The sequence below is a fragment of the Ananas comosus genome, linkage group 18, assembly GCF_001540865.1.
Source record: "Ananas comosus cultivar F153 linkage group 18, ASM154086v1, whole genome shotgun sequence".
In the NCBI taxonomy this organism is placed as follows: Eukaryota; Viridiplantae; Streptophyta; class Magnoliopsida; order Poales; family Bromeliaceae; genus Ananas; species Ananas comosus.
Window position 1 is genome coordinate 3,307,100 of NC_033638.1, and position 26,755 is coordinate 3,333,854.

The window sequence follows — 26,755 nt, forward strand, 5'->3', positions numbered from 1 at the left end:
ATGCATGTGACATGATTATGCATGATTTTCCAAGTTACGAAATATAATTCACCATATATGAGAATTTCTCATATTATAGGCTAGGTCAAACCCACCAAAATCGAAACTCTCGATCCGCCGAACGAAGGTTTCGGCAAGCTCCCTAGTACCCCAAGAGCAACAAAAACGGGGTTACCCAAACGAAACGAAGAGCGAAAAGCTCAAACATTAAGCATCTAGCAAAATGGGCAAAACTCACCTCAAGAGAAGAAATCTCTTCCTATGCTCCAAAAGAGAGCTAGAACCCTTCCAATCTAACCTAGAGGAAGGTTCTAATCCAACCAATTGAGCTTCAAAAGTCCTAAAACGAAAATGCCCAAAATAAACCCTAAAACACCAAATCTAGGGTTTCATTTCAATGAAACCTTCAAAAACCAAATCTAGAGGGAAGGACCTTGTCTCTTACCTCTTAGAAGCTTCAAACCAAGCTCAAAGTTCTCAAACTTCAAGAGTAATCCCTGAAACAAGCTCCAAACCTAAGCTCCAAGCTTCAACAATGGTGGAAATAGCTCCAAAATGCAAAAGAGAGGGAAAAACCATCAAAACCCAAGCAAAAAGGTGATCAAAACCAAAGGGAGGTGAAGAGGTTCTCCCTACCTTGCTTCTCCACGGTTTCCAGCTCAGGGAGAGCTCCATGGGGCGTGGGGACACATATAAGAGTCCACAAATGCGAAAAACCCCCTGCAGTTTCGAACAGTTCAAAAAATCTGCACTGCGTACCGGTACACGGGCCCGCGTACCGGTACACATCCCACGAAAATGCCAAACCCGAGCCTCGGGTTGGCTGAAAAGCTGCCCGTGTACCGGTACACACTCCCGTACCGGTACAACCATCAAGCCTGTACCGGTACAGCCATCAAGCCTGTACCGGTACACAGCCCAATAAAGGCTACCCGAGAGCTAACCAAAAATCCAATTTTTCGGGTTTGGGTGCTAGGCTTCAAACCTCAATCCTCGGGACTCGAACCACGGGTCGGAACACTGTCTACGACCGTCCACAAAGTGTGAAAAAGTTCGGAACACAACGAATCACTCGAACATCGCAATTTGCGAAAGTCCGGTGTGTTACAATACCAGTGACGCCCACTCGCGTACCGGTACCCTGCACCCCGAACAGCAGAGTGAGTCTGCTGCAAATAAGAGAAGTTGGAGGGTTTATTTGCTATTGTAGCAGCTTATAAAGACCCCACACTCTCTCCACTTTTGTTCACAGCCAACACAACCTCTCCTCTCTCATTTCTCTCCCTCTCTCTCTCTAAAAGCTCTCTCCTAAGGTGGGTGAGAGGTAGATATGGAGGAGAACTTGGGGATTTGAAGGAGATTTTGGAGCTTGGAAGGTTCTAGGGCTCTCCTACAAGGTGGAGCTTGGAGAGCTTTTGGGCTAAGGTGAGGTTTCTTGTAAGATTAATGTTAGGGTTTGGTTTTATAACCTAGAACACTTGGCTTTGATCTTCGTACATGAAAGGAAACCTAGTAGAAACCATGGAACTCATGAAAATCCATGGTTGTCCATGTGCTCTCATGGTAGATGTCTAGGGTTTGGTTCAAATGCTCTAAGAATGATTTAAATGGTTCTAGATGAGTTTCTAGACGGTGGCTAAGCTTACTTTTGCTTGTCTTAGAGATCAAAATGGTGTATTCGGCAAATGGCATTGTTAGGGCATTAAAATTGGAGCTTTTGTCCTAGATGAGTTTGAATGTAAATTAACCATGTAGAAACCAAATTGAAGGTATTTTCGACGCGTTGGTGGGCTCGGTTCGAAGATCCGACAAATCTACGCCAAGGAATTGGAGAAAAAGTGTAAGGAAGTGAATTCTCGAAATCCGAGAGTTGGACTTCGTTCGGAATCGACTAATTGTCGAGTGGGTATGCTTCGGAAAAGCCGAAGTAGTCAAAAGCACCAAAAGTGCATTGCGACGGATCTCGGAGAGCAAACTGTGCAAAATCTGCACTTGGCAGATTCTGCTCTCGGGGACCAGTCCCTGGCATGAGGGACCGGTTCCCGTAGGCTCGGTGCGCAGGGAAAACCCTCTGCGCACAAGTATTGCTCTCCGGGATCGGTCCCTGATAGGAGAGACCGGTCCCCGTAAGCGAAATGGTGTCCGTGGGGACCGGTCTCCCAGTGGAGGACCGGTTCCCATAAGTGTCCTGCGAGAGCATTGCTCTCGGGGACCGGTCCCTGGTGGGAGGGACCGATCCCCGTGCGCGTAGAAGCTTGCAGAGAGCTTTCTGCCCGCATGGGATGCTCTCGAGGACCAGTCCTCCAGTAGAGGGACCCGTCCCCGTGCGCGAAAACTGCCCAGTTTAAGCAGTGTGAAAGAAGCAAAGTTGAGAGGCTTGGGTGCAATTGTTACATTAGTTGAGGGGTATAGAGGGGATGAGCCCTCTCTTCTCTCTCATTCTCACTCCAAAACACACATCTCTCTCACTCTCTAAGCTCTCTCTTCCTCTCTCTTGAAGTGAAGAAGGAGAAGAAGGAAAGGAAGGAGAAAAAGGTAGAGAAGAAAGAGAAGCAAGCTAGGAGAAGGGCTTGGTCATCCTCTTCTTTCTCTCCTCACCATTGGAGCTAGCTTAGAGGTAAGCTTTTGAGCTCAATAATGGTAGAAACCTAGGGTTTAGAGTTTTAGCTCTAAAAATGGGTCAAATGGACCTCTAACATGCTTAATAGATGCTTAATGTTAGAATCTAAAGATTTGTTGGAGTGGTTTGCTATAGATGGAAACCTAGAGCTCCAAATTGGGGTTTTGCTAAATAGTGAGGTTTGATCTCAATTGTTGGCATCTAAACCTAATTGATAGGCATCTAAACACGTTGGCGAAGACGGATTGAGCATTCGTCGAGTCGTTGGAAAGATATCGGCAAAAAGGTGCCGAGTGAGCTTCATTTCCACCTAGGAGGTTGAAGCGACGTCGTAACAATCGCCGAATAGCAATTCTAGAACCTCTACATCGTTAAAAGGTGGGGGGTGTCATCCCGAAGCAACCGGGTTCCCTATTATGTCTTAGAATACTATTAATTTGCATCTCTTGCATATTGCATTGTAGGATTGCATTGTTATCATTTCCTTATGCTTTCTAATATATATCATAGTATGAGTTGAATACTTGATATAGTGGATAGATAAGTCGAAATCCGAGAGTTGAATAATTGAGATCAATTGAGGTTTGATCTCAATTGATGGCACTCGGTAGCTTTTTACATGGACAAATTTATAAGATTAAAATAGTAATTTTATGCACCCACCATTAAAAAATTAACGGTGAGCCAAACAGCAAGTAAAAGAATGAGAATTTTTGTGGGATATGTTTATAAATCTGAAAAATTTTGAAAGAATAAATCTGATAATTTAAGTTTTATAGGATTATATTTGCTATTTTATATCTTTGTAAGGACCTGCGTGAAATTATATAACCCTTAATTAAACATCAGTTACGGGATGAGATGGGGCTAGCAAATCGATCGGTTAACTATAACCGGCTAGAGAGAAGTGGTTGAGGGGCAAATTAGTCAGTGGAAACCGTTATTCTCCCGTTACCCACACACAGTAATTAATCAAAAACAAATTTATTACATGAACCAAGTGCATCTATATATAATAAATACACTTTTCCTCTTCAGCCCTCTATTTTGTCACTCTATTTCAATGGGTCCGACTATGGTTCTTCCAGAGTGCCAACTCATGTGTTGCTTTCAATTTTTTAACTCTTAAATCAACTCTTTTAATCATTTATAATTCTTGAATTAATATTATTCCCATAGAATTAAGGACCATTAAATTCCAGGAGGACCAGTCAACCCTGGGTTATTACTATCATTCCAACCCTATGATTCTTAATCCAAAGACTGAAAAGGCGGAAGTACCAACTCCTATCTACCTCTAAAAGCATAGTAACTCTTCACCTATTTCAATTTAACTCTACTTTTTTTTAATAAAAAAAATACAGTAACAAAATATGACCGTTGATTAAGGTGTGAGAAAAATTTACAAAAATTTGATAGTCGATGCACGTATTTTCCAATGCACCGAGTGTAAATAAATTCACGTGGTGTATAAATTGTGTCCCCAGCTAGCTAACTCCGATATATATATATATATATAGTAGGGCTAGAATACTTGTAAAAGTATCATGGGGGTGATACTTGTGTGTTTTTAGTTCTTGGATGGAGAGATGTGAGGTTGAGATGATGGTGGTAGGTGGTGGTAGGTGGTGGTAGGTGAAATAGTGTTTAATCCAAGGACTATTAATAATCAAAAAGTAGATCCAATGGCTTAAAACCTAATAGCACCATAATGGTGATACTTGTAAAAGTATCATAGCTCAACTCTATATATATATATATATATATACTAGTGAAGGCCCGCGCTTCGCGACGGAAAATTTATATAAATTTTAAAATATTTTGAATAGAATACTAAACAAAGTAATGTAAAAAGAAAATGGAGGATATGAAACGATATGTTTCAAATGCAAAAAAGAAAAAAAAAATGATACATCAATAAAGTGAACTATATTAATTTATACAGTAAAGCATGCCGAAGAAATTAAATAAAAGTAGCTACAAATATATCTATCAACAAAACCGAAATATAATTCAACTATATATTTTGAGAGATTCAACGTTTGTCTCCGCAGCCTTCATCAATATCACTTGAACCGCAAAGCCAACAATATAAGATTAGCATTTGTAGGTTAATAGCAAATGGAGTTGTTATCTAAATTTTATATATATATATATATATATATATATACTAGTTGAATGTACGTGCAAATGCACGTAACAATTATTATAATTTATTTCAAATCAATATAAATTTGTACATTATATATATGCAAAATTTTACAATAAAAATTATATTTATAAATTAATGTGTTATATTTTATTAGAAAATATTTATAATATCCTACCGTGTTCTTTTATTTATATACATCGAACATTTTTATATACTTTTTGATTTTTGATGAATCAAATTTTAAATCATGTATTTCTAAACTTAAAAGCATCAAAATTTAATTCACAATTTAACTTTAACATTTAAAATTTAGTTGATCCACTATAGTAAACAGAATTTAATTATTAGTTCAAAGTTGTTATCAAGGAAAAATTACAATTGTAATTCATAATTTTAACTCAAATTTCTACTTTAATGGCACAAATAGATTCCAATCAGAAATGTACGTTCTTCTTTAACAATCGTCGATCATAACCGCTTTTTCGTAATTTGAGATACTTTCTTTAACAAATTGACTGTAATGCGTTCATCCCAGAACTTGAACTTCTTATACGATGGATCGCCGAACTGCATTTTTTAATAGATTGCGTATACCCATGTTCATCTAATTTGAGATATTTTCGTTTACAAATTGATCATAAACTCATTTAATAGGGCACACTCAAATGCTCGCCCTTGTATATTGTAAGTTATGTTACATAATTTTATTCTATTTGATGTATTTATCTGTTCTTTCACTTCTGTTTTACTTATTTACCTTATTTTTTAACTAATATTTCAAATTCATTGATATCAATTTTCTTTCTCGGTAGGATTTAATATCTTTATATTTAATAGAGTCTGATTATTTTATACCGTTAATTCTGTCTTGGTAGACTTCTTATTCTTTTTTTATAATAAATTTCTATCATAAACCTCTCGTAGGCAATATTATATTTTATTCTCCTTTTTGGATTCCGGTTGTCTTTCCCTGTCAGTCTTAATTTCTATTATAGTCGTCTTTATTATATTTATCTCTAGTTTTCTTTCTTTTTATATTTTTTTTCTATTTCTATTTTGATTTATTTTTTTTTTTGTTTGTTTGGCTGACCTATAGGTACCTACCTAGGTATACTATATATCACTAGGAGACCCGGAGGCAGAGAGGAGACGAGGAGTTGAGCCTAGAATACTCTCGATAGTCAAACGACCGCGTTGTTAAGCTACCCGACGTTTTTTCGATGATCCAGAGCTTCCAAATTGACGGATCGGTCCGTTAAAATAACATCTCTAAACTATTTAACTACCTAAAATAAATTTGCACGCACTTTCGACCTATTGGTTCTTTTATCCATCTAGGTGAGACAACAAATGAACTGGCGACAAATGAATTCACTCTCTTGTAAACTTGATGGTAGCGAGTCTTTGGTAAGCAAGATCAAAAAATAATTAGAATCTTGTTCTTAACTAGTTTAAAGAATTTTCCTAACAAAAATCAATTGATTTCTGATATCTTTAAGCACCGTTACACACGAGCAAAGTCTCCTTACGTCCACATTAAAATTACCAAAATTTTGGAACCCCTTCTGCACTCATCTAGCGCAAATCGAATTCGGAAAAGATTCTGAATTTGATTTCTAGAACAATTCAACGTGGTATACCAATCATCCGTTCAACGGAACCGAGTCGTCCAACATTTGGCAGCTCCTATCCATCGAAAACAACCGCATAGTCCCAAACGCCCCCGTTTAACTATCAGACCAAGTATATCTAGCTCAATCTACTACAGTAGTATATACTATTATTACTATACATAGGTACATAATATATACTTATCTTATATATTATATATAATATACCCTCTCCATATCTATGCAGTACCTAAGGCGGCCTTTCTTTGTATACGGAATTTCATATAATTTATTAGATACCTGTGCTGAGCTGTTAATAATTAAGAATTCAGCCAGTCAATTTGGGATTCCACGAAGAATTCCAAATTCAGCAAAAAAAGCAAATCTAAGTAAGAATAAGAGTAAGGCAAAAAGTCGAGAGTTTCAACAAACACCAAACACCAAACCAATGCACCGGAGCAGTTCAGTTCTATTCTTTTCAACACATAGTGAAAGAATCCGCAAGCATCAAGCAATAATATCTATACAATATACCTAATCTGGTTAGGTTAAATATGTTTCCAAGAAAAACTGATTTGTATGAAAAATAGTCAAGGGTTGCTACAGGAGGCGCCCATTTAATATGTAACCTTGGGGGAAAGAGCAAATTGATACCATTGAAATTAAGCAAAAAACCCACAAAGTAGTCTTAAGAAAAAATCAAAAAAGGAGAAAAAAATGCAATGAGGAGTTATCAAAAAAGGGAAAAAAAATGCAGTGAGTTTTTTTACCAAACAGCTGCAGAATTCATACAAAACGCATATAAAACTCAACCCGACACTCGAGAAATAAAATTGGAGGAAATAAGATCAAGTTTAAATAGCTTCGGAGATAAATTGAAGTTCTTTCTCTAATACATTACTAACCCTAGAACAACATGTAAGGCTAGGAGGAAAGTTGGAATCCAAAATGAGTTTTAGTTTATCTCATAGAAACATATCAAAATAAGGAAATGCGGAAACTTGGAAATGAAAATTATACAAAAGTGTATATAAGCCTGCAAATTAGGTACTTACATCAAAAAAATGTGCATTTAAAAAGGAAAAACAAATCTATAAATAATATACATGTTCAGCAGATTCGGCTACACAAAAAAAGACCAATCCAACTGAGAACACATGTTTTTTTAACCTCCACAGGTGCATGCTGAACCAAAGCAAGTAATGAGTAGAGCACCCAAATCCCCAACCGGATTATAAAACAAATGCATGAAAGAAAGATGTAAAGCTCTATATTAAATCAGCTTGTGAAAATCACACCAAATAGTATACATGAATGAGGATGGAAATAAACAAATATAATATGCTCAGACTCCGCCCGACCATCAAAGATTATTACATTGGCACGGAAGCCTTCTTGATTAATAATGCTATCTGAGTTATAACCTATATGCACACCCCAAACAAAATAATCTGCAGTTGAAGTTTGTATTGTCAATATCAAGGCCTTACATTTTAGAATGCAAAAAAGCAATAATAAATGCATAAAACTACCTATTAATCATCATAATAGCAAGAAAGTGTAGCAGATAGTGTAAACGGAAACGACAACAGAGAGTTCTTTGGGAAATCATTGTCCGAAGTAAATATTTTCTGTACTTTCCTCAGCTTATCATTAGTGCCTCATAGAAGAACCAGAAAATAGAAAGTGACGGCAGGGAAAATATTCTTCAAAAAAGCAGGAAATAAATTAGATGGTTCTATTATGCTCAATGAAAATACCATAATAGACAATGATAAATGAATAAAAAAACATAATCCAAAGAATCGTCAAAAGAATATGCATGCAAAAAAAGTCCGAGGAAGAATTCAATTCAAATGCCGATAGCCAAACGAAAAAAAGTATTTAAAATGTCAATAAGCAGGGAAGAATCCAAACAGTTGCATAAATTCTGTTGTAAAACCAATTTAAAGAATCGCCCAAAAAGGAGACAAAAAGGTAAGGCTCAGTTAAGTCGAATCGGCAACATTGCTCATAAGTACTCGGCAAGATTGGTCATAAGTATAGGGTAGTAGTAGGAGCAATAGATTACCGTAGGAGGGAAATGTGCGCAACCGCCAAGGATAAGGATGGTAAGAAGCGGCTCCCGAGCAAGGGTAAGACAATATGAAGCGGTTGCCCATGAGTAGGCCATCCAAACTTCCACTCGTTCGAAGTAAACATATTCCACACTTTGCGGTTGCCGAGCAATAAATTACCGTCAGAGGGAAATGTGCGCAACCACCAAGGCTAAGACAATATGAAGTGGTTGCCTATGAGCAGGCCGTCCAAACCTCAACTTGTTCGAAGCAAATATTTTACGCACTTCCCTCAACTTATCATCATCGCCTCAAAGAAGAGCTATCATCATCGCCTCAAAGAAGAAAGAAACAGCAAGGAAAATATTCTTCAACAAAACAAAAAATAAATTTTTAGGAGGAAAACAAAATCTTCAAGATGGTTCTATTACACTCAATGAAAATACTATAATAGACCATGATAAATGAATAAAAAACAAAATCCAAAGAATCGTCAAAAGAATATGCAGATTGGAAATTTAGTCAACAGGATTGCCAACAGGGATGCAAACTAAAAGAGTCCAATAGTAGGCCATCCAAAGTGTGCTCATAACCAGCTAAGAAGGGTCGGGTCGACCCCAATCATAGAAACTATCCGATATTTAAGGGGAAGGTCATCATAGATACAAAGAACGGGGAAAAAAAATAAATAACATTCCAATTCAGCTAGGCAATCCAGAATTCAGCTTGGGAATTCGAAACTCAGCTAGTCAATCCGGGACTCCATGAAGAATCCTAAATTCAGCTAAAAAAAAGCAAATCTACATAAGAATAAGAGTAAGTCAAAAAGTCGAGAGTTTCAACAAACAACAAATACTAAACCAAGGCCAAAAATCTCGGGAATCACACGAAAAACCCAAGGTAACGTTTGCAAAGAAGAGAAGAGTAGCAAGGCAAAAAATAAAGGGGAGGACGAAAATTTTCATAATAAATCAGTTCGTGTTCAGATAGTCAATTCAGGATTACATGAAGATTTATAAATTCAGCTAAAAAAAAAAAAAGCAAATCTACGCAAGAATAGGAGTAAATCAAAAAGTCAAGAGTTTCAACAAACACCAAATACCAAACCAAGCCAAAAAATCTTGGGAATCATACAAAAAATCCAAGGTAATGTTTGCAAAGAAGAGAAGAGTAGCAAGGTAAAAAATTAAGGAGGAGACAAAAATTTTCATAATAAATCAGTTCGCGGGAACCATACCAAATAGACTAAATGAATAGAGACGAAAATAAACTCTTAACAAATATGTAGTAACAGAAACAAAACCTAATAGTAAAAATAAATATACTTTGCTCAGATTTTCCCATCTATCGAACATTATTAGACCGCCGTCAAATTAGTTTTCTGCATACGGGTGAGCAACCGGTTGCCTACAAAGTAGGCCATCCAAAGTGTGCCCATAACCAATTAAGAAGGGTCGGGTTGACCCCAATCATCGAAACTATCCGACATCCAAGGGGAAGGTCATCATAGATGCAAAGTATGGGTGGGGAAAAAACAAATAACATTCCAAAAGTAAGGAGCATGGCAGGACAAAATCATATAAAAGCGCCAACCTGATGACGAAAATCGAGCCTCATGAGCAGCAGGCGAAGAACAAATTGTAATTATTCAAAATAACAGTTTAAATCAACGGGAAATAAAACCAACAAATACGTAAACTCAATGGGAGGAAATTAAGTTTTGTCAAACACCAACAACAAATCTGTGAAAGAGCAAAATATGTCTCCTCCAAACTCCCAAGAGTGAAAACCGAAGCATAAAACCAATGTTCGCAAACCACGACAAATAGCATAGACGAATTGCGATGAAAATAAACCATTCGTAAATATATTGTCACGCCCCCGCCCCGAGACCGCTAACAATTTGGTCCGGTTCGAGCGCGGCGAACGAACGCCGAACGGACAGCACCTCCCCTGTCCGCTCAAGGCTCAAACGAGATTGTGTACAACGAGTTCCCAGGAAAACACTTGAATATATACACAATCATACAGCAACTAGCGAGAGCACAAACAGTGCTATACAATCCAAGAGCAAGCAACACGAGTAAAGCATACAAGTGATAAAAGAGAGATATACTTAACTATTTAAACTCATTTAACTTTAATACATTTATTACAATTTGCATTCTTCCAAAACATGTATATGTATATACAATCCTTTCAAAATCTCACCCTATACATCAACTACTCTCAAACATAACATAGGGTAAAGCTAATGCAAGAGAAGGTAAAGCTATCACTACTACCACTAGGGCGCTATGCCCTTGCCGCGATCCTCGCGCTCACCGGGGACACTCGAACTCGGACCTGTAGAGAGTGGGGTGAGAACTATCTTCCATAGTTCCCAGTGGGTTCGGCCGCCGACTCCGCCGATCTCCCTACTAGGTCTAAGCAGGCACAGATAGATATGCAGATAGATAGGTATATGAAATTGAAAGCATCAACGATAATAAGCAAATATGAAATCACAATCTGTCAATGCCTCAATCCAATATCATGAATGCATGAACTTGTAGTAAGGCTAACTACTATGCCACTATATTCAAGGATAGCGTTTACTCGTCAACTTGTCCAATCGATCGGCTAATCCGAAACTTGTTCTCAATCTCACGTGTGTAAGCCTCATAGGGAAAAGCCTCGCTGAACTATTCCCCGAGACTGCCTGTGGACAGCTCGCAGACTGTCCGGGCAGTTATTTGGACTGCCCCTCTAGTAACAAATACTCCGGAGTGCACAGCTTGTGGGGAGCGACCCTTACAAGCGCAGACAGGCTATGTGAGCACGGTCCAATCCTTGTGAATTGGGAGCACCCTACCAACTAGGGAAATCAACTTAGAACCAATAAGTATCTAACTCATCAATCTAGTGTTTCAGCTACACTAAGATTTTCATATGCCACTTGTCATAAGTTTACATTGACTAGGTGCCACTCGTCATAATTTAAATGTTCTCGATGCACTACTTGTACACTATCACTAGGTTATCCTTTACCTAGGTTCAACTCACCATACAACATCACATATAGGGTATTAGGCTAGATCACATCATTCTCATACATACTAGAATCAATAACTAACTCACTTAGTTACACGACCACTAGCATGCAAGTATAAACAACAATAATAACCATCTAACGCCTATATGTATCATGCTCAATATGCATATTAGGTCAACAATAAACTCAGACATAGGGAGCAGTTCAACTGCTTCGGGATGGCACCCGCCACCTCTTTGGTAGTGCTGCAAGGGTTGAGAAAACTTGACTTCGCGATCCTAAGTCGTCGCCTCGACTCCTCGGGCCAATACAAACCCTCGAGTGCTTGTTTCGGCGATATCCCCGCACTCGCTCGTCGTATCGACGAACCGTCTTCGCCCCCGCGTTCAGAGACCTAACAATTAGGTTTGCGACCCATCAAATTAGATCAAAACCCTAGATTTCCAAAAACCCCAAATCCGTGCCCTATGTTGGCAACAACGGAGAAATCCATGGTTCAAGCCTCGGATTCGAGCTAGAACCATCTATTATACTCCAATAGGTTCCATTCGAACCATCTCCAAAGTATAAAACCCAAGCTCAAAGAATCCACCATGGTAGGGTTTTGAGCTTACCTCTAAAAGCTTCTCCAAGTTTGGGGGAGAGAAGGAAGAAGATGATCTCCAAGCTCTGTCTTCTTCTCCAACTTCTCCTTCTTCTTCTCCCCCTTCTTCTTCTCCTTTCTTTTCTCCTTTTCCTTTCTCTTGTTTCTAGAGAGAGAGTGAGAGAATGAGAGTGTGGGAGAGGGAAATGAGAGGGTAAGTGAGAGGAAGGGCCCCCAAGCCTCTCATTTAGGCATAATTGCAGAAAACCCCCTCAACATTCCATCCATGAAACAGCCCTGCCTGGCCATTTTTTCGCAGTGAGGGACCGGTCCCAAGTCGGGGAGACCGGTCCCCGAGAGCCTTCCATGCTGCAGAGGGCTTCTGCCAACAATTTTTGCGTTCGGGAACCGGTCCCTGCTCGAGAGACCGGTCCCCGGGAGACCGGTCCTTGCCTGAGAGACCGATTCCCGAGAGCCACACTTTTGGGACTTAGCCAATTTTTGGCTTCTCACCATTTTCGCACACGGGGGACCGGTCCCCCTAATCCTGGGATCAGTTGCATCAAGCTATCCCCGCAACCCATAGCCTCGGGGACCGGTCTCTCCCTGCCAGGGACAGGTCCCCGAGAGCAAATTCTGCCCATTGCAGATTCTGCACTAATGCTCTCGCGGACTCTTTCTTAATGCACTTTATACATTTTAATCACCTTCGGACTTTCCAAAGCCTATACACTCGACAATTAGTTGATTCTACACGAAGTCTAATCCTCGGATTTCGAGAATTCACTTCCCTTACATATATAGTAGTGAAAACAAAACCCGACAGCGGAAAACAAATATATTTTGCTCACACTCCAGGTAGATAATTTAGAGTTCACCTAGGCAATCCAGTATTCAACCTAGTAATTCAGCATTCCCTGACGAATGTAGGGAAAATAAATAAACTTTACTCAGACTCCTCAAGCTATTAAACATTATTAGTTTCGCACCGAAGCCTACTCAGTTAACAGCGATAACTGCATAAGATCCCACACGCAAATCGAAAGTATTCGGAGTACAAATAAGAGCAACCGGTTGCCTACAAAGTAGGATGTCCAAAGTACCCCTATGACCAACCAAGAATGTCCCCGATTCTCTCAATTATTGCAACCATTTGACATTCAAGGGGCAGGTCATCATTTTGAATTCGAACCTTTTATATGCATCAAATATCTTGAAGCAATTCAGATCAAAATTCTGAGCTCTAAACTTTTATATGCATCGCATATCATGCTTTTTCTTATTTTTGGGTTTCGATCAAATCTGAGGATGACTGAGCTATTTAGGATAAGGGGCTAGATAGGAAGATCATTGATAAGCTACATCATTACTATAGTTCTGAACTTGCTGTAAAGGAGTTTGTGTATAATAGTGAAGAATGTTATTTACATTAGGACCTCCCCCACAAAATAATTTCGAGAATTCAGAATTCATATTCACAATTCACAATTCAAAATCCAGAATACAATTCACAATCCAAAATTCAAAATTTACAATGCTAATTCATATAAAAGGTTGCTTATAGAGATCGCATTAAACCAAACAAAACAATAGCACTAAAAAGGTCCAGATAAAGTTTCGAAATTCAAGGTATGTAGTATCGGCATCAAACCATACAATTGAAGACGACAACAAATTATATTAGATGGAAAAGAAAATCAGGATTATAAAAATTTGATGAGAAGCTAAATTTTTCTAGCTGAGATACACAACAAAAGCAAATAAAACACCTAAGTAAAAACATCCAGGGATAAAACACCTAAATATTATATAAGCAAATAGAATAATTGCCAGAAAATTATGAAATATGAAATAATTAAATAAATTTGTTGACAGCTTAATGCTCTATCAATGCTTGATGTAGAGATGTTGGTCTTTAATAATTATCAATCGATCAGTAGAAAGGCAAGCAGAGGAAATGATTCTAAACTTTGAATGAAATTCGTATTTTCTGATAAGCTTTTTAAATAAACTATTTCATAACTGCAACAGCATTAAACCAAAGAATAATCAAAATAATGTAACGAAGAACAAAGTAGACCACAGGAAAAAAACTAATCACTAAATAGCATACAAAAAATAAATAAACTATGACTTCCTATCAATCAAAACTAAGTACAGAAAGAACAATTACAAAGTAGGGAAGATAGTAGGCAGCCTGAGCAAAAACCAAGAAAATAGAAAGAATCAGTTAAAGAATAGTTTAGAAGCTACGACCTGAAGCTCAGCACCCCAAACAGTATAAAAGCAAAACTTTAAGGCTCAAGTATCATGGCAATTCTACCACCCATTTCATTTAAGTTACTGAATTTTTATTTTTCGACCTCCAACAGTTCATACAACAAAATGATTAAAGAGAACCAGATTGGCTTAAAATCCATTTGAATTGGTTTTGTTTGGTTTTTTCAAAATTAAAAACCAAAAAGTTTCATGTAGAACATTGGTGAAATCAACCAGAAATAGTGTGACAAATCAGAGACTGGTCTACTTAAAAAACAAAAAGTAAATAAATAAAGAAACAAAGTAGACTGGGAGGGAGCAATATTTAAAATAAAAGTAATACCAACTGTGCAACATATCAAGTATTGGAAAGCTTGCAAAACTTATAAATAGGTAGGCAAGAGTAGCTTTGCTGAGGAAAGAGGCAACAACAATTACTTGTAAGAATGTAGGAAGAGATAATTCTCATAGAACACCACAGCATAGAAAAAAACTTGTATTGACCATCACTGCCTCTCTCAAATAAATAAAACACTTCAGTGTTAGCTGCAAATTATGATATTGAAGCTTCAACACGTTATGTGCATATAAAATGGCCAAATTTGTAGACTTAGATAGAGCCATGCTTTAGCATTAATTTTATGTAGAGATAGGCAATTAAGAGTCTGATAGTAACTCATAAAATAATTAATTTTACCATGTGAATAGGCAGGCAACCAATATATCACTGTTTTTCAATTTCTACGGTAGTAGCAAAATCTAAACACTCAAAGTATTAAGAAAGCGATGGGTCAAAAAATCTACCTCAGATCAGTATTTTCTCTAGTTCCTATAGAAACCATAACTACTCAAAAAACTAAACTATGTAAAATAGAATAAATCTAGAGAGTATAAAATAACATTCAAAAAAAAAATTTAGAACGCAACATGGAAAGAAGGCTCAGATTCAATATTAATTTACATGCCAAAATAGTTTCTACTCTTCTCTTCAAGTGCAAATCAAACTTTTGTAAAGGATTGAAAGCTGCAGTGGTTGCCATGTGGCCATCCATACTGCCTCGCCGTCCAAACCTTATAATATGAATTTGAAAAATACTTAAAAGAGAAGATAGAGACCTTATGAAGCTTCATCATCAATGTATGAAACCTATAATCAAGCATCGAACTTCTGAATACATTGTGATGTTTCAACTCATCATCATCGCCTATTATCAGAATTCTTTTTCAAATAAAAATGCTTGACTTTTTTTTTGGATAAAGTAAGCAATAAGAAAGAATATATAAGAATCATACAAAACATAAAATTTCAATTAAGCAATAGATTGCAAGAGCAAGCATAGCAAAATAAAAAAAATAAAAAATTGATAGTGGACAGAGAATCAAAGAAAAGACTCTAGTGGGCATTTCATCAAACATATGAGGGGCGCAGAAAAATGAACAAATTTTGGAGCTCCCCTTGCTCCACCCAGTAGAGAGAGGTAGAGAGAGAGGCATTAGGGGAAGAGCAAGAGAGGAATAAGCTTGAAAATGTGGGTAAAATAACCATCGGCTATGAATGCGGCATCGACGCACTGGAGAAATCGTTGGAGTCATCGGAGCCAACGGCTATGGCATCGCCACTGTCTTTGCCATCGACGAAGGGGAATCCTTGTAGGCTTTGATAGCACCCACATGGCGTAAGATCCACACGGCGTAGAACCCACACGGCGCCAGTTCTAGAAAAAATTGGACAGAGAGCAAACCATCCAATTGGGCAAGGAAGTTTCGGCGGCGGCAGGGATGAGAGGGAGGAAGGGGGAATGGCAGTGAAGCAGAGAAAAGGGAAGAGGAATTTTGTGAAAGGCAGTTTCGTACTCTGGCAAACATGGACAACTCCTTGGCTTGCACATGGGGATGGGTGGAAGGAGACATACCGTAGCACGGCGACAAAGGCCCGGGGTTTACGGGTGGAGTGACAACTCCCCGCATCCTACGGCATCTGCGAAGGTTAGCCTTCACGAGAGAAGGATCGGGAGAGAGGGATCGGGAGAGGAGGGATTCGGGAGACAGCGTTCAGGAGACGCGGGTAGGGCGACACGTAGCCGTGCGACCACGTGAGCGCAACTCGCACCCGTGCACGCCGCTGCCACCGCCCGCTGCAGGGGCCACCGAAGCCCCCCCCCGCCAAACGCGGGGAGGCTTCGAAGGGGCGCGAGAGGGAACGGTAGAGGGGGGATGCTGAGGAGGCGACACGTAGAGCACAGTAGAACTCAAGAATTAATATTTCTATAGAAAGATACTAGTTAGTCAGTGTTGATCAATGAAAAGACAACATTCGCTCCCAAGGATGAAAATACTATGTATATGATTTGTATCCGCTTTAGAGGTGTACCACTTGCATTGTTATTTATCAAAACAGAGAAATATACAAAATGCTCCTAAACTTTTGTACTTGTGTAGAATAATAGTAATAATAATTTTTTAATTTTGGCAATTAGCTTTTACAAAACTTATCATATACTTCAATAAGCCCTCTCCTCAATCAAAGTTGCTAATTACATTGCTATTTTGATCGCTTGTATTGGACATAGTATTATAAAACTTAATTTGAGAAAACAAAATAAAAATTATTTTGCTGATTTACATATGAGTTTGGCTACTATACTATCAGCAGTACAAAGACCTCCGTACTATCAAGTTGTTTTCGGCTCTATTAGATTTGATCTACGTTATTGAAAGTGTTTGAAAATTAAATTTTATAATTTTTCAACATCATTTAGCTATTAAACGAGTAGTCTAAAAATGAATGGTTGAATATAAAAATCTCATGAAATATGATAACAAAATATTTGAATTTAAGATTCGAGATACTGATCTTACTCTAAATAGTGAAGAGAATTTTTTATAAAAAATTCATCGGATTTAAATTGTTTTACACCGTTAAATTCACAAATGCATCATATCGATCATTAAAATTATCAATTTTGAGACATTTTGATCACTAATAGCATACAAAAAAAATATGAAATTTGGTTTTAAAATATTTCCAATAGTATAGATTATGTTTAATAGAACTGATCATCGATTCAGTAGGCGCATCATCGAAAACAACTTGGGAGCACGAATGCCTCCATGCTATCGTTAGTATAGTAGCTAGATTCTTTATATCTTTTAAAGCTATACAAAATTAAATGCAAGACATATGATAAAAAACGAGACCTAATTTTGTTTTTTTCTTTTTTCGAGTTTGGGCATCTTAAAGCTGACAAGCAGATACTTACCCTATTTAGACTAAGGAACTATTTGATTCCATGTAAAACTACAAAAAAAATAATGTTTATGCAAAATTTGCAAGCAATTCATCATCCACTTCTATACTATTTCAAATAAAAATTGGTCTTTTTTTTAAAGAAAAAGACAACAATGCCAAAGAGGCCAAAATTAATCCACCAAGTGATTATTTTAATGTAAAAATGTTTAAAATTTAGCTGAACTATAGACTATTTTGATTCGACCATCTCACTTTTCAAAATTTTGATTTTAGTACCCAATTTTTTAATTTGTTTGATTTAAATAATTTTGTCGTTATTTGTACACAAAATTTAAGCTAATTGCATACTTTAATTAATTTATAATTACTTAAATTGTATAAAATATATTAATTAAACCCATAAAGATAAATGATGCGTTTAAATTTTAAAATTAAAGGGTTAATAACAGCTTTTTTTAGAGAAAGATAGCATGCTACCTGTTTTACTTATTTTTTTAGAAATAGACCTAAGTATAAATGTGAACTAATTAGGATTCGAATTTGGGACCTCAGGTACCAACCACCAAGCCCCCACTTGTGCTAGGGACAGTCAATTACAGGTCATGTAGTTAAATCAAAATGGGTTATACTTGAGATGAGTTTATACATTTTTTAGCTTGCTCTAGATGGATACAAGAGTACAGATTAATTGAAATATCGTAAGACAAGTTTTGATCCCCTGATAAAGAATATTAATGTTCCATCCTATTAACATGTGAGATTTATCTTCTATGTCCAAACTGAATGATTTACTTTTGACAATGATAGTGGGGAAATCGATTTTCTTATCAAATGAATTTCATTCATCGAATAGCTGAGTTCGTAAGATCTTCTTAGACTGTCGGAGGGCGGAATAATTTTGTGATGATCTTGATTTCATTTACCTAGCAAATAGATCAAATTAGTAGATTGTGTCTCACACACATACTTAAAAAAAAAAAAAAAAAAAAAAAAAAAGAGGAAACATGTTGATTATATCAAAATTAGAAGGAATCTATAATTCTAGTTCGTCTTGGATAGGGACATTATTGCCAATCTAATAACTTCTATAAGAAATGTTGACATGAATAAAAAAGGAGGGGTTAGAATAGCATCTACAAATATTACCGAAAATATTGTTAAAATATTTCTACAAGAAGGTTTTATTGAAAACGTTCAGAAACATCAGGAAAGTAATAAATATTTCTTGGTTTCAACTTTGCGACATGGAAAAACCAGAAAATGAATATATAAAGCTAGAACCATTTTAAAGCGTATCAGCCGATCCGGCTTACGAATTTATTCCAACTATCAACGAACATTTTATGTGGAATGGGAATTGTAAGTCTTTCTACGTCTCGAGGTACTCCCATCAATCCTATGGCTGTCTGCACAAGAGAAGCCATAGATTTTCTGTACTTGTTGACTCCAACACTTCCAGAGAAAAGTATGAAAGATTCAAGCTCCGAAGTAGTTCGCACTACATACTCCATCTCCTTCGCCATCCCGCATACTTTAAACAGATCGCTATACTTACTGTTCGATTTCATCAGCCAAATTGCTTGCTCGATCACAGACCTCCTTATTCTCGGAAGCTTAACGGTCGAGCCATCGTGTTTACGTAGTATCTGCGCAAGTCTGTTCGCGAGCTCCGTCGCTTTAATGCCTAATTGATCTACTTCCTTCGCATAATCTTCGGGACCTATCAGTTTGCATATCTCCACGCTGAGGCCGATTGAGACCTCTAGTAGTTTCCCTTCTTTTGTCATAATTGCTTCCAATACCTGCATAAATAAATCGCAAAAATAAAATATTTCTGTACTTCAAATTTTTGAAAAATCTAGTATATATTATAGGTAAAAATGCACAGAACTTATCTGAACTATCATTCGTTTTGAATCGGCTATTCAATCTTTCAAAATTTTAATTTTACGACCTATTTTTTTAATTTTTTTGATTTAAGTCAGCTGATGATACTTTGGTTTGAAAATTTAAGCTAATTACTAGCTTCAATGAGTTTATATATTAGTTGCGAGAAATATATATAGTATAGTAACTAAATATATGAAGATAAATGATGCATTCAATTTTTTAATATCAAAGTATCATCAGCTTTTATGGTACTTATTAAAGCACAATGCCCTAAATTTATTCTCCAAATTTAAAATTTATCACAAATTTTTATTTTTGCAATTTTAAGTAATATTATTTAACAAAAAATAGCCATTGCATAGCAGGGCAAAATATCTTGTTCTTGCATCACATGTCATATAATTTCTATTGATTGTTATTTCCAATCAATTAAACCAATCAAAGACAGTCTTACCGGGGGTAGGGCGGCACCAACTCCCCTAAGGCGACTGCAGAACTCCGACCCCGCGTACATGCACAAATTCCGCAGCAACTTCGAAGCAGGAACTCTGACGGCACCCACATCGAGAAGACTGCCAATCTGCATCACAACCTCCTCCGACCCCTTTAAAATCTCCGCACAGTTGCTCTTGCTCTCCGTCGTCAGCATTGCCAGTGCATCTCCGGCCTCGACAACTATTTTCGCCTGCTCGCCCCTACCCTCCGGGCTTAAAAAGTTAGAGAGCAGCAGCTCGATCACTTGGCCGGTGCTCCCGATCTCCTCCTCGCAGCCTTTTCCATCGCAAGGCCGGTAAGGATCTCGATCCCCAACATCGACAGTGCGGGATGGCACTTCCCGTACCTGAGGATGTCCCGAAGGTTGATCACCGCAAAGATGTTATCCGATATCTCCTTCCGCAGCAATCTCCCTGTCTTGCCGGCCGTGCTTACTAGTCTCATCACCACCTTCAGCGATCTCTTTACTAATGTGATCCGTACCACCGGAACCCGCTCGTCTTGCAGCAGGCTTGGGCTAGTTCTGGTGAACTCTATTATCTTCGGGAGGAGGCCTCTCGTGTTCCGGATTTGTCTGCAGTTGTCGACGTCATGGGAGAGGTGCTTGAGAATGTGCAGGCCGAGCAGGTTGAACGCATAGTATGTTTCATCGTGATCATCCTCGCGCTTACCCGCGTGGAGCAGCGAAGCTATGGACTGCATTGCTCCAGGAATCCCGATGACTCGGAGCACCCTGCGCCTGTCACCAGCCAGCCTGGCCACGACCCTCGCAGCGTGCAGTCTGATCTCCTCGTCCGCCGGACTTTTCCACCCGAGCATCGCGACTAACCTCCGAACGGTCTGCGCGGAGGTTACAATCCGGTCGACTGTGTCGTCGGCGTAGAGCTCGTGCATGACGTAACTATAGAGGATCCTGGCGCCGATGAGCCGCTCACCGCGGGACTCCGAATTGACGAGCGCCAGCGCGAAGGAGGTCAGGTCCATGTCGAGGGCGTCGAACACGCTCCCAGAAATGCATTTCCAATAGGCGTTGTGGAAGAAGCGGCGGAGGGAGATGATCCCCGAGGCACCGAAGCCGCAGGCGCGGCGAGTCTGCTCGAGCAGCTGGCCGTATGAAATTTTCCAATGCCAGTAGGCCTTCTCTATGAGGAACAGCAGAGCCTGCGCCAGCGCCAGCCCATAGAAGATGTCGAGCGCCGGTGCCCGGTTCCTTTTGGTGGCGTCTTGATCCACGTCGCCGTAGTGCTGCTCCACGAGGCGCATCGCGGAGAGCGCGGCGCACGCGGTGGCTGACAAGAGCTGCAGCGACGTGAGGATCCACCCGACATTCCCGGAGACAGAGCAGGGCTCGGCCTTGGTGGCCCGGAAGAAGAACCCGGAGTCGAGCTCGTGGTTGCGGGTGAACACGCGGGTGCCCTCGATGAGCACGATGGTGGTCACGAAGTAGAAGTCCTTGGGCTGCAGCAGCACCGCAAAGCCGCCGAGCAGCACGACGGTGGCCCAGACGAACGCCAGCGTGCCGACGCCGCTGGCGGCCTTCTCCAGGATGGCGATGCGGAGGGCGAAGCGCGTCAGCTGCCTCTCCGGCGCCGCCGCTGATGCAGCCGCATCATCGTCGTCGCTGTCGTCGTAGCCGCCGCCGCCGCCGCTCCTCTTCTTCCTTCTGCGCCCGTTGCGGTCCGACTCCCGGTCGGAGTAGGTGGCGCCCCAGTCGTTCGGGTGCTCGATGACGTCGAGAATGCTTCCGGCTCTGTCCAGACGTCGAGCAGCCAGACCTGCAGACCTCAACCGCCGCAATTCCTCTGTTACGCGCCCTAGTCGGTATTGATCTCCCCAAGTTCTCGCAACAGGCCGCTGCACCTCAGTGACGTCTACTCCGTCCTCCTTGACATCTAAGACGACTTCCACAAAGTCGTCGGGGGCAGCTAATTCTGCTACAGCGTCGCCGCCGCACTCAGCAAGTTCTTGATCGTTCGAAGTTTGCGCCATTAATTTTGAGCGGATCTCAAATTACTACGGACGTAGATCTACATATACAGATGTATGTATGCATAACTGTGCGTTGACCAACCAAACAAAATGAGGATTCTCTTCATATATTTTGCATAATATTCTAATCCTTCATGCTGGTGGCTCCGAAATGGGATGAGCTGGCGTTGTCTCTTCTTAATTAGTACTGCCAATGGCACGTAGATATAATTTGGACTGTATTTTTTTTAAAAAAATATTAGATGACTTTTTCAATATATATATATTTTTTATATTTTTTCATATATATATATATATATATATATATATATAGAGAGAGAGAGAGTTGAGCTAGAATACTCTCGATAGCAAACGGGGCGTTTTACTATCGAGTTGTTTTCGATGATAGAGCTTCCAAATTGACGATCGGCTCCGTTGAACATGATCTATACCACTTGAAGTGTTTAGAAATCAAATTTCAAATCTTTTCGACATCATTTGCCTAATAATCAAAGGGTTTCAAAATTTGTAATTTTAATGGTGGATAAGAGACGTTTTCTCGTTTAACGGTGTAAAGATATCCAAATCAATTGAATTTTTGTTAGAAAATTCTTTAAACTATTTAAAACAAGATCTATACTCTTGATCTTGATTACAAGATTCTATCGATCATTTTTAAGAATATTCATTTTCAGCCATTTATTTTTGTTCACTAGATGGATAAAAGACACAATATTCGAAAATGCGTGGAAATTGTGATTGTTAGATAGTTTAAATGCCGTTTGATCATATTTAAACGAGCGATCGTACAAATTTTGTACAGCGTCTATCATCAAAAGCAACTCGATAATAAAACGGCCCGTTTACTATCGGAGAGTATTCTATGCCTCAACTCTTATAGTATATTATATAATTATATATATATATAATATATATATATATATATATATATCTATATATATATATATAGTGAGGCTACGCGTGCGTTGTAAAAGTACCAAAACTTGGTCGGCTATGTAAATGTTTTTATACCCGTTAGATTTTCTGGCCTTTGATCATTTTTTTACCCATTTAGATTTATACTATTCAACCAACCAACCCACTCAAACTCTAGGGGGCCACATCATCCTATACCGCACATCTTTAATCATAGGGCCGAAAACTTACAAGCACCAAATGCTTGATACTTTTAAAAGCACTAGGAGCTCATTTATATATATATATATATATATACATATATATATATATATATATATATATATATATACTACTTATAAAAGCGTGAGTTTTGATTTTTTTTTTTCTAAAATTGTTTCTATCCTTTTTACTAATATTTTCATACCTAGTAATTTTCAACCAATCATTTCAAATAATTCACTAAGTAATAATTTATTCTCAAATAAAAATATTAATTTGTTGCCATTAAATCTTATTTAACGATTGAAAATAAAAGTATCTATGTAGTATCCTTGTTTTATTTATTATGTAATTAATTAGTTTCTTTGAGTGGGTTGCATACTAATTATGGTGGCTTGGAGCCACGTGTACCCATGCATGCTCATCAACATGCATGTGCTTAGCAACTTGCACGTACACCCCCTCTCATTGCATGCATATCTGTTTAATTAAGGAGGGTGTGCATGCACTTCACTAATTAAGTCTCTCGTTTCTCTCTCTTTCTCGTGCGACTGAAGCAGGGGACAAGCTTGAGGAGTGCCGCGGAGAGATTTCGTTGTCGACGTCGCGCCGCGGAACCGATCGAGCACGTACTTGATGTCGGGGCAGCGCGAGGAAGCTGTGTGAGCGCGAGTCGTTGCTGTTATCGTCGACCCACCGGACTTGAACAGCGGGTGTGGTGAGCTATTCTCCAATTCCTCCGAGGTTTCAGCTGATTCTGCTATTTCTACTCGAAATGCTATTTTGCTGAAATTCACCGTTGACCGTGGGTATTTCAGCTTGTACGCGACGTAGGAATGTCGGATCGCGACGAGACTTGGTTCCTTGGATTCGGGACTTCGAGAGGAATCCATGAAACCCTTATTTTCCAGATTTGGTGAAGGTTAGCTTGGTCAAATCCTTGTTGTACTCCACTGCTGCAAAAACTGGACTGAAACGGTGAATTGTTTGGTGTAGAGCTTGGAGTTAGCGCGATTCTTGGGTTCGAAGGGCTACGATCGACCCAGCAGGTGGCGCCACAGCTGTGAGAGTGTACCGCTGCCAGGGGATAGCTTTCGAGGTGGGTTTACATCTGTTTATTCCTAAGTACCGTAATCGTCGACATGTATGATTTTTCAGTTTTGGTAATCATGTTGTAGCTTGATGTTCGTGATGCTATCCTGGATAAAATCAGTATTGAGAACATGACTAGTAAATCTTAAATGTACTAGTCTGGACCAGAATTTGGACTAGGATGAAAACCACGATTTGAAATCGGCATGTATGTTAAACTGACCTGATTTAGCTCAGCGCAGTTAATAAATTATGTACTGCGCAGTTGTCCTCAAGACGGTACTCCAGTAGTTTAGGAATATATTTACGCCCGTCTGGTATGCAGGATAATTTTTACAGGCTCCTTCAGTTGTTCCGGCACTGGGTGGGGCTGCAGAAGTGAACGGATGACCGTGTCACCTTTTTGCGTCAGATTGTAGGGCCACGTTACCCTGTTGGTTGTGTAGACCAGTTTGAGTCAGTTACTTGCTTTTGGCTATGAGTAGCCTGCATTACTGAGCTACGACAGAGATAACTTTGCTGCATACTCGGTTGGGTAGCCGCACGAGTCCACTCCGGAGTCAGCTTTGTGTTTCCGTGGTGTCGCTCATGCCAGTTGGACTTGCTCTCCACGACCAGTTGTGGGATAGAGCCCGATAGTCGCAACGGGGCAGGGACGGGTGTATTCACAGTCCCAGGGACGGGTATGTTTACAGTCCCGATTGGATTGGGTCAGATTTGGCATGTCCTACAGTTGGTTAGTGTAGAGCATGATAGTGTAGTGACTTGTAGCGATTGAGTTATTTCCTGCATTTTTCCTACTATCCTGGCTCCCTTCTGTAGACTTAGTGGGTGGACCGATGTTGTTTTGGGCGGCACCCACTGAGGACTACTTATTTTTACAGTAGTTCTCACGCCCAGATGTTACCCCTGTTTTGTAGAGCCACAGGTTTCGGCTGCTGCGCCTTCCGCGGATCAGGATCGAGGCAAGGACGTCGCGAGTTAGAGCCCTACCCGCTGAGCAGAGCTAGAGGCACCCTACTGCAGGTAGTTGTTTTACTTCGAGTTTATGTACATAGTACTTAACTCGCCAGTGCGAGTGATGCTGTATTTTAGATTCTGAACTATGTATATGAAGCTCAGTTTGTTTAGCTTTTGTTTACTCGAGCAGCTCTATACTACTGTTTGTAGTATTGTTTGATTTACAGGTACTGATGTCGCTTCGTATACAAGGGAAATTCCTTTGTATACGGCGGATTTGTCGGCGTGGCCGGAGAAACGAGACATCCGGGGCGTGACAGATTAAGTTGGTATCAGAGCTTAGTTGTAGGTTGTTGGGACCTAGAAACCCTAAGTTGGCAAACCTTAGGAAGGCAAGACGTGAGAGGCGTGATTTATCGCGAAAGTCAACGATTTGTTGTTCTAACTCCTCCTAGAGTGGAGTGAGTGATTGGAGGAGTTCCTGTTTTGTCCTGAGAAATTATGTTGGCTGCAGACGACATAATTTTGGGAGGAAAATAGGGACCGCCTTCTAGACTTTCGGTTGATTGGGTCGAGAGTGTTTTGTTATATCTGACCCCGATTTGTTTCTTTTAGCTATGTATCGTCGCCGAGGTCGACCGTCGTTGCGGGAGCGTGCCCAGTTGGCACGGGATCGTGCTGAACCTTCTGAGAGACCTGAGCAGATGGAGCAGAGTGCTCGGCAGGAGCAGAGGGACAGACCGGAGGCGAGTGCACCCCCTGTTGTGGAGCCGAGCGTGCGACCTGAGGCTAGCACACCCCCTGATCTGAGTGCACAGTTGGCTGCCCTGACTGAGGTGACGAGGCAGTAGGGGGAGTTGTTGCAGAGGTTGTGTGAGAGGATAGCTCAGTCACCGAGTTCAGCACCGAGTATACCAGAGCAGATTGTTTCCCCACCGACTACTCCAGCGTCAGCTCCAGCCGCAGCTATGCCCCCACCAGTGGAGCTTCCTACAGCGCCAGTTGCGCCTGCTAGGGGACCCGTACAGTTGACAGAGGCCGAGCAGGAGCGATGGACGGAGAGGTTGGCTCGTTTCCGCCGTTTTGACCCACCCATTTTCGATGGTAGCGACACTGAGGCCTGGGTTGTTGAGGGATGGGTCAGTGCGATGAAGAGGTTATTTGAGGATCTGTTCGTTCTAGAGGGGGAGTAGGTCTCACTTTGATTTCCGGCATTCGTACCCGTACTCTTTTTGATACTGGAGCCTCACATTCTTTTGTTAGCCGAGCATTTGCATTGTTGCATGGTCTAGAGTTAGGGGCATTGTCAAAGGCACGAGAGGTGCAGATCCCGGACCATGTTTTACAGGTTGCAGAGTGTTGTTGGTCATGCCCGGTGCAGTTGGATTCGTGGATCATGCCCGCAGACCTGTTGGTGCTAGGGCAGCTGCAGGACTTCGACGTTGTGCTCGGTATGGATTGGCTGGCGCGGTATTATGCTACCATCGACTGTGGAGCGAGGACGGTGACGTTTCGCGAGCCAGGCCAGAAGGAGTTCACTTTCAGAGGCTGCAGGAGCACGCTGTTTGCCACCTGGATATCTTCGGCGAGGGCTCGACAGATGCTGAGTAGCGGGTGTATTGCTTTCTTAGCGACAGTTGTGGAGGTA

General features: G+C 40.1%; 1 protein-coding gene and 1 long non-coding RNA gene across 4 annotated transcripts; both read right to left on the bottom strand.

Annotated features, from left to right (window-relative positions):
• On the bottom strand, positions 7,454 to 16,614 carry LOC109724345. 3 transcript variants are annotated; one of them, XR_002219896.1, is made up of 2 exons: positions 16,229 to 16,614; positions 7,454 to 8,761 (listed from the first exon to the last, which is right to left on the bottom strand). It is a non-coding gene; the product is annotated as an uncharacterized LOC109724345 (long non-coding RNA). The 3 variants fall into 3 exon arrangements; XR_002219895.1 differs by having other exon boundaries at positions 7,454 to 8,774; XR_002219894.1 differs by having other exon boundaries at positions 7,454 to 8,807.
• Positions 18,255 to 21,976, bottom strand: LOC109724220. Its single transcript, XM_020252961.1, is given in 4 exon segments — positions 18,255 to 18,488; positions 18,879 to 19,404; positions 19,902 to 20,217; positions 20,220 to 21,976. Coding segments are annotated over 4 exon segments (2,613 nt in total). The 5' UTR covers positions 21,940 to 21,976; the 3' UTR covers positions 18,255 to 18,437.